This window comes from Apodemus sylvaticus, chromosome 19 (assembly GCF_947179515.1).
Source record: "Apodemus sylvaticus chromosome 19, mApoSyl1.1, whole genome shotgun sequence".
NCBI classification, from domain to species: Eukaryota; Metazoa; Chordata; class Mammalia; order Rodentia; family Muridae; genus Apodemus; species Apodemus sylvaticus.
In genome coordinates, this window is record NC_067490.1 from 53,842,169 (window position 1) to 53,856,496 (window position 14,328).

Below are 14,328 nucleotides of genomic sequence, written 5' to 3' on the forward strand. Positions count from 1 at the left end.
CTCAGTTGAAAATAGAATTTTATAAAACTTACCATTATGTTATTAATATAATATCATTGACAAATAATTATATATGTTCTTGAAGTGTAATTGATGGTTTGTTTGCATACAGTATGAAATAAGTCATGTTAAAATATTTGTCACCAATTGTAGCACATTAGATTTCTTGGACTTATTTCTCTGTCTAACTAAAACTAAGTATCTTTGCCGCATCAGTTTCCCCATCCCCCACCAGACTACTCCCATCCCCTCCAACCCTGTTTTTCTCTTTGTTTCTTTACTAGATGATGCAATTTTGTCTGTCAGCGTGGGGCTTATTTCTTTTAACTTTTAACTTAATGTCGTCAGGTTCATCTAAAACGTAACTGAGAGGATTTCTTTTTATTGTTTTATAATACTTCATTGTCCACAACATTTTCTTTATTCATCTTTGAGTAGACACTTAGCCATTATTTGGCTATTGTTGATAATAACATAATGGACACTTAAGTACAAATAACTCTTTGACATTGATTTCAGTTCCTCTGTTGGTTCATACAGTAGTTTTCCTCCCTTGGCTTTTTAAAGGAATGTTTATACTCTTGAGTTTATGCCCCATGAATTTATTAAATAATTAATCTTTATTATTTTTAATTCCTAGGGGAGGAGAGAGGCCCAGTTTTAGAAGTCATTGTATCTCGAACAAACTTTATCTCATCACACACAGAAAAGCCAGTTAGAATAGTTGGACTGTCCACTGCATTAGCTAATGCTAGAGACCTTGCTGACTGGCTCAACATTAAGCAGGTATAAGAGTGATAAATTAGTTTTTCAGCAATCATTTTTGTTCTTAACTCTATAAAGTTGTGATGCATCTTTCACTATAAAAATTATAAGTGACTTCTTGTTCATGTTTACCAGATGGGTTTGTTTAACTTCCGACCATCGGTTCGCCCTGTTCCACTGGAAGTTCACATTCAAGGCTTCCCGGGACAACATTACTGCCCACGCATGGCTAGTATGAACAAGCCTGCATTTCAGGGTAAGCGTCAAGATTCTTTAATGAAGTAATAAGCAGTCTCTTTAGATGGTAGCTATTAAATATATTGCAAATCATTCCACTTTGTATGAAAGAATAATAAGAGTCCCCCAGATACAACCAAAAGCTATCTTCATCACCCACTGAGAAAATGAATTCTTACTGAGTTGTATATGGAAAATTAGAGGTGTTTCATGAATCAAAATGACTTTACAACAGAATAATATATATATATATTTTAGGAAATTTATGATTCTTAATATTAGACATCTAAGGTGTTATATGTTACTGCCTTAAACATATGATAAATAGGAGCAACATTAACTTTTAACGGAAAATATAGACAGTTCAGTAGCCAGGGAGATGGCTCATTTAAGATTACCTACTGATCTTGCTGAGGACCAAGGCTCAATTCTCAGCATCTTATGGAAGATTACAACCACCTGTAACTCTAGTTCCAGCCCATCTGATGTTGCTAGCCTTTGCAAATACCTGGTATTCAAGTGATGTCCACATACACATACATTTATTTTATGAGGCAAGCACTCATAAAATAAAAGTAAATCTTAATTTAAAACAACTGTACAACTCCATACTTTTAAAAATTCTATAGGTTTCATTTTTTTGTTCTTCATTTCTCTTTTTCTAACTAATTAAGAAACTACGAGAGGCATAGGAATCATGTTTTATTAAGACTACAGAAAGAATATTTATTGTGTCAATTAAAAATAACCTCCAAAATAAATTCTCTAATGTGTGCTGCTGTTGATTGTGAGGTGACAGTTGTGAGGTGACTTTTTAGCTGCTGTAATTAGCCTATGACAGAAGCACAGTATTGATTGTGTGCTGGAGACCCATCTTGGCAGTTCAGATTATTTACACCTCCACAGAAGCATGGTGCAAAGTCACTAATGAACAATAAATCTGCCAGGAGCTGCTCGGCCACACCTGTTCTTGTGGCAGTGAAACACATTAAATGTTGAGCTTTAGAAAAGAAACAGATCATTCATGATTGTCTATATAAATGATGTCAGTATTGCAGGGTTGTGTGTTTTAAACATTGTATTTCTAAGGTGATTTGTAAAAGATTCATCATATTTCAGTATTCTAATAAATAGTTAAATGGGAAAAAATAAATTAGGATAAATATTTTTCATGGGGTCCATTACAGAAATTGCTTATATCTGTATAGGGAATTCCTACATGCCATTACAGAAAAGGAAGCATTTGCATTGTGTAAATAGTAAGTCAACAATCAAAACCTGAAGTACTTGCTTTCAGCTATGGTATCAGTTCAACCTTAACATTATTTACTATTTGTCAGAACTCCAGTGATTCCTAGATTTCTTTGAGCCTGGAATTGGGATTTGTGCTGATCTTACTTTTCCTGTTATGGTATATAACCAAGTGCACATCTATATTTTCCTTTTAAAACTGATTTTTCAGCCTATAGAAACATTCTGCAGCTCACAGTTCAAAAAATGAAAAAGTGGAACTTTTTCTTATAAAATGTTTGTTCATCTGAGTTTTATTTTTTAATTAGCATATGTTAGACATCAGTGTGACATTTTAAAACAGTTAAGTTTTAATGATTTCTCTCCCCAACCTTCAATTCCTTTCATTAATTTGAATGGGCTTCTTAAAAAAATAAAAAAATTTAAAAAAATTAAAAAAAAAATCTTCTGCCATTTTGCCACTGTCTTAAAGTAAAAAAACATCATTTCCATAAAATTCAGACCATTTATGTATTACATTAAATGTTTTTGTAGAACTGTTATTTAGTCTTCATTCTTTGGTGGTGTTACCTAGGCCATGCCATGCCCAGACATGCATCAGTCTCCATCTCTACTGTTCCCAGTAGCATTCCTTTCCACTTGAAGCCACATGTGTATTTCAAAAGTCAGAGGGAAGTACTCTTATTTATCACTTAGCTATTGTTGACAGTTATCTTAATTTTTCATCTTCTGAGGCCTGGAACTATAGAAGGAATCTGTATACAGTATTGTTCATTGTTCTTTGGACATTTTTATCACTCTGCAATGCTTGCTTGGAATCCTTAGATCCCAGGATTAACTCTAATAATCACTGCTTAGACAAGCAGTAGTGTCCATTCAGGAATAGAGGGAACTCAGTGTAAGACTCTGTATACAGTTTAATGGAGAATCGCAGCATTGTAGTGCCTCTTACCTTGGTGTGACCTTGGAAGTGACAAGTGCTAGGCAGTGTTCTGTAGAACTGTGACCAGCACCTTCCCTGTTACTGTCACCTTTCCAGTGTCCCAATAGACACCTGTACTACCTACAAAGTGCTAAATTTCATGGCCAAATTAAGAATTCATATGAAGTACTTTGTTTTGTATGTATACTTTCCACAGCAATTAGAAGTCATTCTCCAGCCAAACCTGTTTTGATATTTGTCTCATCAAGACGTCAAACACGACTTACGGCTTTAGAGTTGATAGCATTTCTGGCCACTGAAGAAGACCCAAAGCAGTGGTTGAATATGGATGAACAAGAGGTGAAATGGTTTTTCAAATTCTTACTGTACTGTAATGGGAATTGTGCATTTAATTATATTTAGTTTTATTCTATAATCAAAATATGAGGAAACAAGGAGTATCATACAACATTTGCATGCATATCTATGATATTCCCAGTAAAATATTTACTTCACATATCTATCTGTAGATGATTCCCTTTATTTAGCATCATGATTAATTTTTTACACTCAATTATTTTTATGTTTTTTAGTATTTCCTTTCCTTATACAACTTACAATTGATTTTGTTAGATTAATTTAGAGAAACAACATGATCATTGTTTAAAACTTTGTACATACTAATTGATATAGTAAACTTTAAAAATACATGTTTTTAAATAAAACTTTGTCCCTGATCAGTTTTACTTTACTATGTAGCTATTACATAGTTTTTTAGTCATATAGTTAAATAATCAAGTTTCCTTGTTGTAATTTATTTCTTTCGGATTATTTTCTCATAGAACATGATTAGTGCTTTTTTACAGTACCACTTACTTTCCAAAACAACTGTACTGATTGAAGTGGTCAACCTTGGTGTATGAGTTGCCAGTGGTGTAGAAGAGTCAAGGCATCCCACATTTCTTGTAATTCATTAACACTATAAAGAATGTTCTCCTGTTGTTTTCATTTCCACCTTGATTTTGTATGAATGACCCTGGTTTTATATATGTTCCTTTTCTGTTCCCTCATTCTCTATGGTTTTATCTTTTTCAGTACATTTATCTTAGAGCTTTTTTGTAGAGAACCTTACAGTTATTTGGAAATATTTATATAAAACCTTATATCAATTTTTATACACGTTTGTATGTTAGTATGCATGTATACTCCTTGTTTTTCATATTTTACAAATGAAGATTTTGTCTTATATAATCTGTATAATATGGTTCTCATTGTTCTTTGTTATTTATACTTATAGTTTGTCTATTCTATAGATTTAAGTTATAGTACCTTTTCTTTTTACTCTTCTCTAGTTTTAAAAATATTTCCTGAGTCAGAATTATGATGCAGACCCCAGAAATAGGTCTTCTAATTGTTGTACCCTCAGCTCCCCTCCTCTCGCATCCATGGGTGTGTGGAGCGGTGTCCAAACCCATCACTTCAGTCTAAATAGGTTGTCTATTTCTTCCTTCCTTTTTCTTAGGCCATTGAGAATTAAAATCCAAGCCAATCTGTTGGATAAACTGGTTATGCTATCATGAGGCAGTGTTACAGAGTGTTCTTTTTAGTTCCACGGATGACGTTCTTTACTAGTGAGCATTTTATCTATAAAATTTCATCATTGCAATCTTAAGATTGCATATATGGCTATATTCTAACACATATTTTAAGGTCACAAGAATTTTGAGAAATTATTTTTGTTCTGTGTTATTTAATTGCTGTCTAAGGAAAATAGGCAGGGTGAGTGTCTAAGACTAGAGAGTTAAAAGTTGCATGTTTGTTCTCATACGTGGATCTTAGTTTATTTTGTTTACACATATACATCTTTGGGGGGAGATTGTGAATTTAGGTTTCTAGTGAAAGGAGCTCTCAAGGAGAGACAGAAGAGGTGTTGAGGAAGCAGGGGAGAAAAGGCAGCAAGGCGTATGATGATTGAAGGTAGGAGGTGGGTTATGGACGGTTAGGAAGAAGCGGGGTCAGGGGGGGGGAAGCAGGGTAGGACAAACAAAACCAAATTTTGTTTGAAGGTGCCATAAGGAAAGCTAATAATGTTTGTGCTCATTTTAAAGAAATTCTTTAATAAGTAGCCAGTTATGTCTACAGAGCTTAGGAGGCCAGTGCTGAAAAGTGGATAGATTAACCACTCATGGCTTATTGTGTAGATAGTATCTATCTAGGCTTAATTTTACTTCTCTATTGTTTTATCCCCAAAAATGTTCCAAATCAAGACATTCTTTGAAGTCAGGTTGTAAAGTACATATCTACTGAACACACTTTGGAATGTTTGTTCACAATATATTCTGCTTTTAGCAAGTATGTGACTCACATTCCCTTAAAATATGAACCTCATGTGTTCTTCCTTGGAAGGCTGCACTTCGCTTTTTTTTTTTTTTTAAGTGCTGTCATATCTGAGGAACTCAGATATTGTGGAGAATTTTTCTGTGTTGTTTTAATTAGAAAAATACTTATCACCATTGATAAGTAAACCATAGCATGTACTTGCATGGCCCCCACCCGGAAAATTAGGACAGCTGGAAATTTTATCATTTCCAGATGTTTTGTCTCATCCAGTTTGTGTCAGTCCAGGATGGCTTTGCTTCATCACTTTCCCTTGAAAATAAAAATTTAAAAAATTAAGTGAAGGTTTCATTGAGTTTACATTTGGTTTATTTTATGAGTTCAATTTGATTATACCCAATCTACATATGCAACTTTTTCTATGTGATTATACTTAAATCTACACAAATTCCTTAATTATATATAGTTTATATTGCTGTGGTAACACACCATTACCAAAGAAAGTTGGGAAGTAAAGTCAGGGCAGGAACTTGAGACCAGAGTCTGGAGACAGGAACTAAACCAGAAGCTGGGAGGAATGCTGCTTGCTGGCTTCCTCCTCATGACTCTCTCGCCTGCTCTCTACAGCTGAGGACCAGCCTCCCAAGAGTTGCACAGCCTTTATGGGCTGGGCCCAGTCACATCAATCATTAATCATGAAAATGCACATTTTCTCAGTTGCTGTTTATCAGATATGCTGTAACTGTGCAAAGTTGACATTAAACCAATCAGCCCAATATACATCTTAGATTTTTAATCTTTGTATAGATTGCATTCTGGGATGCAATGTTAGTGGTTTATATCATTAGTGCTGTTTGTGCTTTATGAAGTGTTTTGAGACAGTACATGGATAAAAACACTCAGAGAAAGCTGGATAAACCTAGGTGTAGTTACCCTGGCAGCTGGGGGCTGCTCTTTTGCTGATACGGGTGGGCAACATTTAAATCATTCTGTATCTGAAGAACTATTTTTTGGGTATCTGGGCAAGTGGGAATAGTGAAAGCAAAGGAAAAGAATCTGAGCATGGAGAAAGAGTATGACTAACAAAGATGTACAAGTTATATTTCTCTATCTTGATACAATACTAACTCAAAAGAAAATGCTAAGAGGCCGGCAGACAACCACCTCTTAACCCTCTAGAAACCCTAAGGTTCTGTCCTTTGGATTTGCCATGAGAAAGTCTTTCTCAGTGGTATCAAGAGTTCTGAGGGTAAGTAGATAAGTCACTTGGATCCTCACTGAGAGTGTCCACTTTTACTACTATCCTCAAACTTTTGCTGTGTCTTTGTACTGTTTTCTCAGACTTTATGACAAACAGAAAATTCCTTTTGCCTGAGTTCTAATTTATGTCATACATCAGGAAAAGAGAATGTTTTGTTTATTTGTTTGTTTGTGTGTTTGCTTCTGTCCTGTGAGTAGCACATGTTCACTATGTAGTCCTCTCACTGCCCAAACTTACTAATTTGGTGTCTTCCCCATTGCTGCACACACTTCTAAACAGTGTAGCTCCTCATCAAAACCTCCTTATCCCATGGGGGATCAACTAGAACTTGCATCTTGTGCACCAGTCAACATATAGGCCTCCTTTTTCTCTGCTGTGAGTAAATGAAGAACCAAGAAATTCTTACTTGTTCCTTCCATCTAGTCCAGTACGCCAGTCTATAGTGTAGTGCCACCTACATTCATGTTGAGTCTACCTGCTCAGGTAACCTCTTCTGGAAACTCCTTTACAGCCACATACAGAGATGTGTTTCTGTGACAGTTCTAAATTCAGTCAAGTTGATAGTGAAAATCAATCATTAGCCAATAGATGGGCTAAAGTATAAAAGTCACCGTAAACATACTACATTCAATAGTAGAGAATAGTAAGAAAGAGAAAACAAATTCTTTAAAAGCTTTTGATACATATCTGATGTAGTAGATAAACAAGGTTAGGTTACAAGTTGCCACTCTTCCAGGCCAAAAATACATTATTTGTTTTTTCAATATGCTGCTAAGCTAATATAGAGTTCCCAAAACACATGTTCATAAAAGGCTGATGGCTGGATTTTAAATACATGCTTAATGCATGTAGGAGAATGACAGTTTGGATTTACCTAAAGTTTGTTTCTTCTTTTATTATATGACAGCCCAGAGTCATCCAAATAAGTTGCCTAAATGATATTTAGCCCAATTTTTTTTCACCAAGTAGAAAAAGAGCTTCAAATACTCTTATATAGATGTTTCAGTAATTTTTTCTAGATAAATTGCTATTCTCTTGAATATTACCTCTCCAAACCAGCAAAAGCTAAGAGTCATGGGTAATAGAATAAAAATATCATGATGCTTAATAGCTGAGATTTTAAGTATCCACTGCCTTGGCCACTTGGCTATTGGATTACGGTTCTAGCAGAACTATGACTTTTCAGTAATGTATAGCATACTTTATCCAGAGTCTCGCATAGCCTTTCTAAGACACTGTCTTTCAGCTGCCATACTGACTGCATTCTAGGAATAAAGAAAATACCCATTGTCTTATATTTTTATCTTGATAAGTCAGCACCATTGTATACCATATGCAAAACAATTCAGTAATTTTATCTTTAGGCAATGCCCAAAGCTGTAATTTGTTAAACAGGTAGTAAATAAGAGCTATATGCAAATTTTGTCTTCTTACAAAGATGAGTGATGTCCTCTTAGTAATAGGATGGGTCTAATTAAATCTGACCACCAAAAATTTTTCTGGCTTCAGGTAAAGATCATTTTCTAGAATGTTCAATAATCACTAAACATAAGAACAAACTTATACCTTTGTTCTCTCCTGATATGCAATAGTATTCTTTCTAGCTTTCTACTATCTGGTAAATTCAATAACTATACAGCAAAATGTATGCACCATCAACTTGAGATCTTACTGTGCTATAAAGTAACAGTACATATCCACTTATCAGCAACCTCAGTTGTAAGACCCTGTGATATTATATAAATGTGCCATTATCTTTTTCCCCACTCCAAAATGCCCATTAAAAATATAGTCTCATCAATTAAATAATATTCATAATGAGATGGGAAATCTTTAGAAGTGACTTAACAAACATTAGATATTATTATAAGGAACTACATGATAACTAGAAAAAGTTCCCAGACACACATATAACTTACCAGTATTGAACCATGAAGAAACAGCAACTCTAAAGCAATCAGTGAGAAATAACTAAAATAAACCTGTAATCTTTGGCCTACTACCAAAGAAAAACCCAGGACTATTTGGCTCCTTTCGTAAATTTTGACAAGCATTAAAAGAACTACTATTGAGTCTCGTGAAATTAAAAGGAAGAAATGTTGTCAGCCAAGATTACACATTTATTTAAAAAATAAAAATGTAAGAAAGCTACAGACTAACATCCATTATGAAAATGAATGCAAAAATCATCAACTAAATACCAGTAAACTACATCCACTAAAGAATTGAGGTCAACAGAATTTATCCAGGAAAATAAGGACAGTTGACTATGTACAGATCAATAAACAAGATACACGACTTCATCAAAATGAGGAACAAAGCCATGGTCATCTCAGTGCAGAAAAAATATCTGACAAAATGGGAAAATGAGTACAAAAGGCTCATTTGTTTGACTTCATATTGTTTGACTTTTCTTGAGTTGCGAGCTAGCATTTCTTCTCAGATATACATAGAGTAAACACTCTGATCCAAATATACATTTAGTGAACCATTGAATTTAATGGGGTTAATTACATGGGTATGTCTGGGATGTTACACAAGGTAATTGTATCCCTCAAAATCCTAACCTGGCAAGGTTGATGACTCATACCTATACAACTATAAACAGCTCTGCCCATGAGCCTTGCTGTAGCTTGAAGGTAATTGTATCCCTCAAAATCCTATCCTGTCAAGGTTGATGACTCATACCTATACAACTATAAACAGCTCTGCCCATGAGCCTTGCTGTAGCTTGAAGGCTGCTGCGGTGGTGGCATGGGTGAGATAGGAAGTTCTTGTGAAGTATTGACTTGCCATTAAGGTGGTTGAATTTTAAGTAATACAAAGAGATATTCTTTCATAAGGCCAGTACTTTTGTAGTTGCTTTTGTGTGTCTGATGAACTTCCTGGCTTTACACAATTAATATTTCTGTGAGGTTAGGAGATAACTAACAAATAAGTAATGTATGGTGATTCTCATGGGGAAAATAATAAGCAAGGTGTAGGATGTTCAGGGTGGTTGGAATGATCCTCTGATAAGGAAATGGCTGTGCAAAGCTGAAAATTAAAGTAGACAAACCATGCAGATAGCTAAGTTCAAGACAGCCACGTAGTGGTGGGGCAAAATTTCATTCATTTACAATTTTTTATATTTTCATGTGTGTATAGTCACAGTTTTGAATGCCTATGTATATAGAGGCCCAGATTTGATGTCGGAAACATTCTAGATGGCTCTTTTATTTTCTTTATTGAGAGGATCTCTAAATCATATCTAGAGCTCATCAACATGGCTAGCTAGCCAGCTTGTTCTGGGGATCCCCTGTCTCTTTTTTCTGAGTCTGGAGTTACTTATAATCTGGCATAGCCAGCCAGCCTTTAGACATGGGTTTCTGGGAATCCAAACTAATCCTTGTACTTGAATGGCAAGTTCTTTAATCTCTGAGCCATCTCCCCAGATATTTTACTCACTCTTTGAGAACAATTTTTATCACTTTCGGAAGGATAAAGTAGAACTTTGGATAGATAGTAACCTAGGGTCTCCTACCTTGGTAACAGTGGGGATGTAAAGATGCATTTAGAATTAACAATAAGACGATGATACATGAAGGATAGGAAAAGTAAAAAAGAATGGCACCCTGGCTGCTAACTCGGAACATAATGGTGCCACTTAATGAAGTGGCAAAATCTGAGAATGGGGGAAGAAAGAAATTTTTAACTCTAAAGTTATTTTTATACAATTTTTTTGTATGCTTAAGACTTTCAAGTGGAAATTACAAACTGATTAAATGAAAGAGGTCTGTCAAACCTAAAGCAGATGTGATAGAGTTGAACTTATCTATGCGTAGGCAGGCTTTCAGCCAGGCGAGTTCATAACTTTGAGCAATATAGAGAAACAGAAGACTACAAGGGGTGTGGTCTTTTTTTTTTTTTTTTTTTTTTGAGTTGAGACAGAAAATGGGGAGCTGTCAAAAGCCAGGGTAAAGTGATGGCAGTGTGGTACGATGGCAGGAGAGACAGAGCTGAGGGCAGAATGTAGGCATGCATGGGGAAGTGCTCAGCTACATGAAGGGTTAAAGTGAATTAACACTCGGAGGCCCTGAGTGAACTTAGCAAGTAGCAATCTATTATGAACAGAAGCCGGTTTGGAATTGGTTAAGAAGTAAATGAGAGGAGAGGGAAGAAATGGAAGCAGATACACAGCTCAGCTAACTGATGCTGTGACTCAGCACGGAGAAGGTTCACTGAATCACAGTCGTTCAACAGGAATGGTTTAAGCTCTGGGTTCTTACTTGCTGGCGAGCTCTAAACGACATGGAAGTGGAAGAAAACCCTTTCTTCTGAATTCAGTGGTGGAAACCTCACAATGTGGCCCTCATCTCCTCTTTCAGCCGAGTCAAAAGATTAGGCTTCTGTTGTGATTATGTTTACCTTCCCCCCTCGGCTCTCTCTTGCTATAGCTTCACAGCTTCTCCTTTCTTTGGTGTACTGTTAAACAAGCTCTACAGACCTAAAATAATATAAGACAGAACCAGTTAATTTATTTTTGTCCATTTAAGGGGAAGTAAATGAGAATTCTCCAAAGCCTTTTGCCCTAGAAAATGTGGAGCAAAATGTGTTAAGTTGTTCCCAAAGTTCCTCATAACAGGTGGGGAACATCTAAAGATCCAGTGCAGGAAAGAAAATATCTCTGACTGAAGCAAACCCAGAAAGGGATATAGAAGGAGACAACATGAAAACAAGTATGAGAAATACAACAATATGATTAAATCTTGTTAATTGTAATTAATGGGCTAGAAGCCTTCCTAAATATATTGAACACTTAAAATTTTCCTAAATTCATATACTACTTTAAGTATAAATGTATGAGAAAAAAATATAAGTGATGAATAAATCTCACCACAGTTGAGATTTATTTTCTGGGATTTATTTATTGTCACAGTTTCTGGATTTTGTTTTGTTTGTGGCATAAGTATCAAACTCCAGGCCTTATACAATATAGACAGGTGTGGTGATTAATAAGCCTCTGGGCTTACTTAAGGAGTATCTAAATGGCCCACCTTTGGTGTGAATAGCAGTATTCCATAGGCTTCACTGAAAAGGGAAGCAACTAGCTGAGCCTTAGCTTCCATTATTCTCTGTACTCGGACCTTGAACACCGTGTGGCTGGTTGCTTCCCAGTAACTACCCTGCTTCCCCTACCGTGATGGACTTCCATGGGAACTGTGGGCCAGAACAAGCCCTCTCTCCCTAAAGCTAGTTTGGTCAGGTATTTTGTCCTAGCAGCAAGACTATTAACAATACAAGTTTCTATCACTGACTTATATCCTTGGCTCGTTTTTATTTTCACTCTGACAAAAGATTTTGCTATACTTAGTGCAGTATGCCCTCAAGCTAAAGGTTCTATGTCTTCCAGACTAGCTTGAAAACACCAAGCTACTCCCCAAACCTGGGCCTATTCTCAGAATAAATCAGGTATTAGACCTCTTAAAATACAAGGAAACTCTTATGATGTAATTAATCTAGAGATGGAGTGGAAAATAGACATCAGTGGGTTTGCTGGACATTGGATATTTGGGTTCAAGTGGGACTCCTGGGATACAGGTGTGATAGTGAACATCAATATTCATCCCCTTAAACCAGAAAAGACAAAAAGCTACTTCTCATTTTCTTAGTTGGTATCATCCATGGAGTTCTTTAAAGGATAGATACTATCAAATCTGGTGATGAACTTCTAGAACAGAAAGATGATTTTAGGTGATGCACAAAGCAAGTAACAACCTGGACCCAAATGCAGGGTAGCAAACTCAGCCTGTTTTGTTTGGTTTTATCTTCCAATATACTAAGTGGACTCATTAATAGCATTCTAACTTCAGATAAGAAGAAAATGTTGGGTCTGGTGAGATGGCTCAGCAACACATGGTAGCTCACAACCATCCGTAATGAGATCTGACACCCTCTTCTGGTGTGTCTGAAAACAGCTACAGTGTACACATATAATAAATAAATCTAAAGAGGAGGAGGAAGAAGTTGTGATAGAATAGGTAAAATTTGATACAGAAAATTATACAAGAAAAGTCAATAGCTACAAAAACAAGTAACCTGCAAGACTGCCATATCCCAATCATGAACAAGTTGAAAGATGTTGTGTTTGGTGTTAGTTTAGAGAACAGGATAATTGAGATGTTCTTGTTTAGGCATAGGACTAGAAATACTCAAATACTAAAGAACAAGTATCTTTGCAAATCATCTGTGTCTGTAGATGGTAATTACTCAGTGTATCTTTACATGCTTTCTTCATACAGAACAATGGGGTCTAGTAAACACTGTAACATAGTCTCTCATTCATGGAGTAATGTGGGGCAGGACCACTGTGTGTGAAGGCATGAACTACATGCAGCAGTCCTGGGATTGGTACTTCTGTTAGTTATATGATTCAAGTATGCTGCTACTTACCTGCTGAAGCTCAATTTTTCATGTATAAAAGGGATGGTAACAACTATCCTCACAGGACTGCTGCGAGAAGTAAGTTTGCTAAAAAATACTTAGGAATCTTAAAAATAGTTTTATTTTAGTACATTAAGTGTATGGATTGTGCCTGTGCTTAGAAATTATCTATCACTTTAGGAACATTATGTATTAGAGTACCCAACTGACATCAGCACATATGCCAGAATCAGATGAGGGATACTGAACCTTTATTGGTACCATGGTTCTGCAACATTGAGAATACCATATAAAAGGGCTGCCCGTGCTGAAAGCAATGAGTCAGATTTTGACAGTATATTATGCTCTTCTGGTTATCATCTTTCATGATTTAATTGATAGTAATAAAATATAAATGTGCTACTTTTAGAAGTTAACTCTAGTCAGGCATGGAGGCACATACTTTGAATCCCAGCACTGGGGAGGTCAAGGCAGGTAGATCTCTGATTTCAAGGCTAGCCTAGTCTACAGAGTGAGTTCTAGGACAGCCAGGGCTACACAGAGAAACCCTGTCTCGGAAAAAAAAAAAAAACAACAAAAAATTCCTTTGCAAATCAATTTCTTCTGCATTATGAAAAGCCTTTTTAATATGTAGAAATATTCTCAAATATGTAGTAGAATCAGAACTCTCTAAAAATGGAAATAAACACAAAAGTTATATTCAAAAGTAAATTAGAGTGACTTTTCACCTGGTGATGTACGGAATTATTACATGAGTGAGAGGAAGGAAAGGTTGTTAGCGTCTTATTCTGTAACTCAGATTTTACATCATTAGTAAAAAAATTAGGCCATGCTAAAAATAGTTTTTAAGTGGTATTCTGTATATTTAGGAGACATGACAAATCTGTTGTTGTTGTTGTTTAGGTTTTATTTATTTTTTAGGCTTTATTTTACTTATTTGTAATTCACACCTTCTTTGTGTATTTACTCTGTGTGTAATTTTTTTCTGTCATCATTACCAAAGATTGAACCCATTGATTTATATGTGAAAAGCAGGTGCTCTGTTGCTACACTTTCTTTGCACCTGGTCAGAATTATTTCATTAATCACATATGTATACACTTAAATTTAATATGTCACTATATGGAAAATC

General features: G+C 35.5%; 1 protein-coding gene across 1 annotated transcript in view; it reads left to right on the plus strand.

Annotated features, from left to right (window-relative positions):
• Positions 1–14,328, plus strand: part of Ascc3 (activating signal cointegrator 1 complex subunit 3) — a 269,368-nt gene that overhangs the window by 154,677 nt on the left and 100,363 nt on the right. The window contains exons 28-30 of the mRNA XM_052163239.1: positions 641–786; positions 901–1,021; positions 3,393–3,535. Of these exons, the coding sequence (XP_052019199.1) occupies positions 641–786; positions 901–1,021; positions 3,393–3,535 (410 nt within the window). The remainder of the gene's footprint in view (positions 1–640; positions 787–900; positions 1,022–3,392; positions 3,536–14,328) is intronic.